This window comes from Trypanosoma equiperdum (genome assembly GCF_001457755.1).
Source record: "Trypanosoma equiperdum strain OVI genome assembly, contig: ctg_160, whole genome shotgun sequence".
Classification (NCBI taxonomy): domain Eukaryota; phylum Euglenozoa; class Kinetoplastea; order Trypanosomatida; family Trypanosomatidae; genus Trypanosoma; species Trypanosoma equiperdum.
The window spans coordinates 1-300 of NW_027123627.1; the positions used below are offsets into that span (position 1 = coordinate 1).

The 300-nt window shown below is 46.3% G+C and overlaps 1 pseudogene across 1 annotated transcript in view; it reads right to left on the reverse strand.

The window, feature by feature from the left end:
* Positions 1-114: 114 nt before the first annotated feature.
* The window catches only part of TEOVI_000039300:pseudogene, a 930-nt pseudogene continuing 744 nt past the window's right edge, over positions 115-300 (reverse strand). Inside the window, exon 1 of the mRNA in view lies at positions 115-300. This exon is cut by the window's right edge and continues 744 nt beyond it. Coding sequence covers positions 115-300 — 186 coding nt within the window.

The following is a 300-nucleotide window of genomic DNA, read 5'->3' on the forward strand; positions in this document are numbered from 1 at the left end:
GCATCCATCTTTGCAGTTATCTTCTTTCCCTTTCTTTTCGCATGTGGTGTTGGTTATTGTTACAGTAGCTGCTTGCTTTCTGTCTGTTATTGTCGCCGCGTTTTTTGTCTGTAGAGGTACTGGTATGGGCTGTGAGTATGCTGCTCGAGCTGTGTCTATCAGCCGTCTCGCGATTGCTGCTTGCGTCGCCGCTTCATTTGCCTTTTCTATGCTTTGCTGCATTGTGTTGTAGGTGCTGATTAGTTTTTCTCCCCATTTTATGCTTGCTAGCCCCTTTCCCGTGTTTTTGTTGTAAGCTGC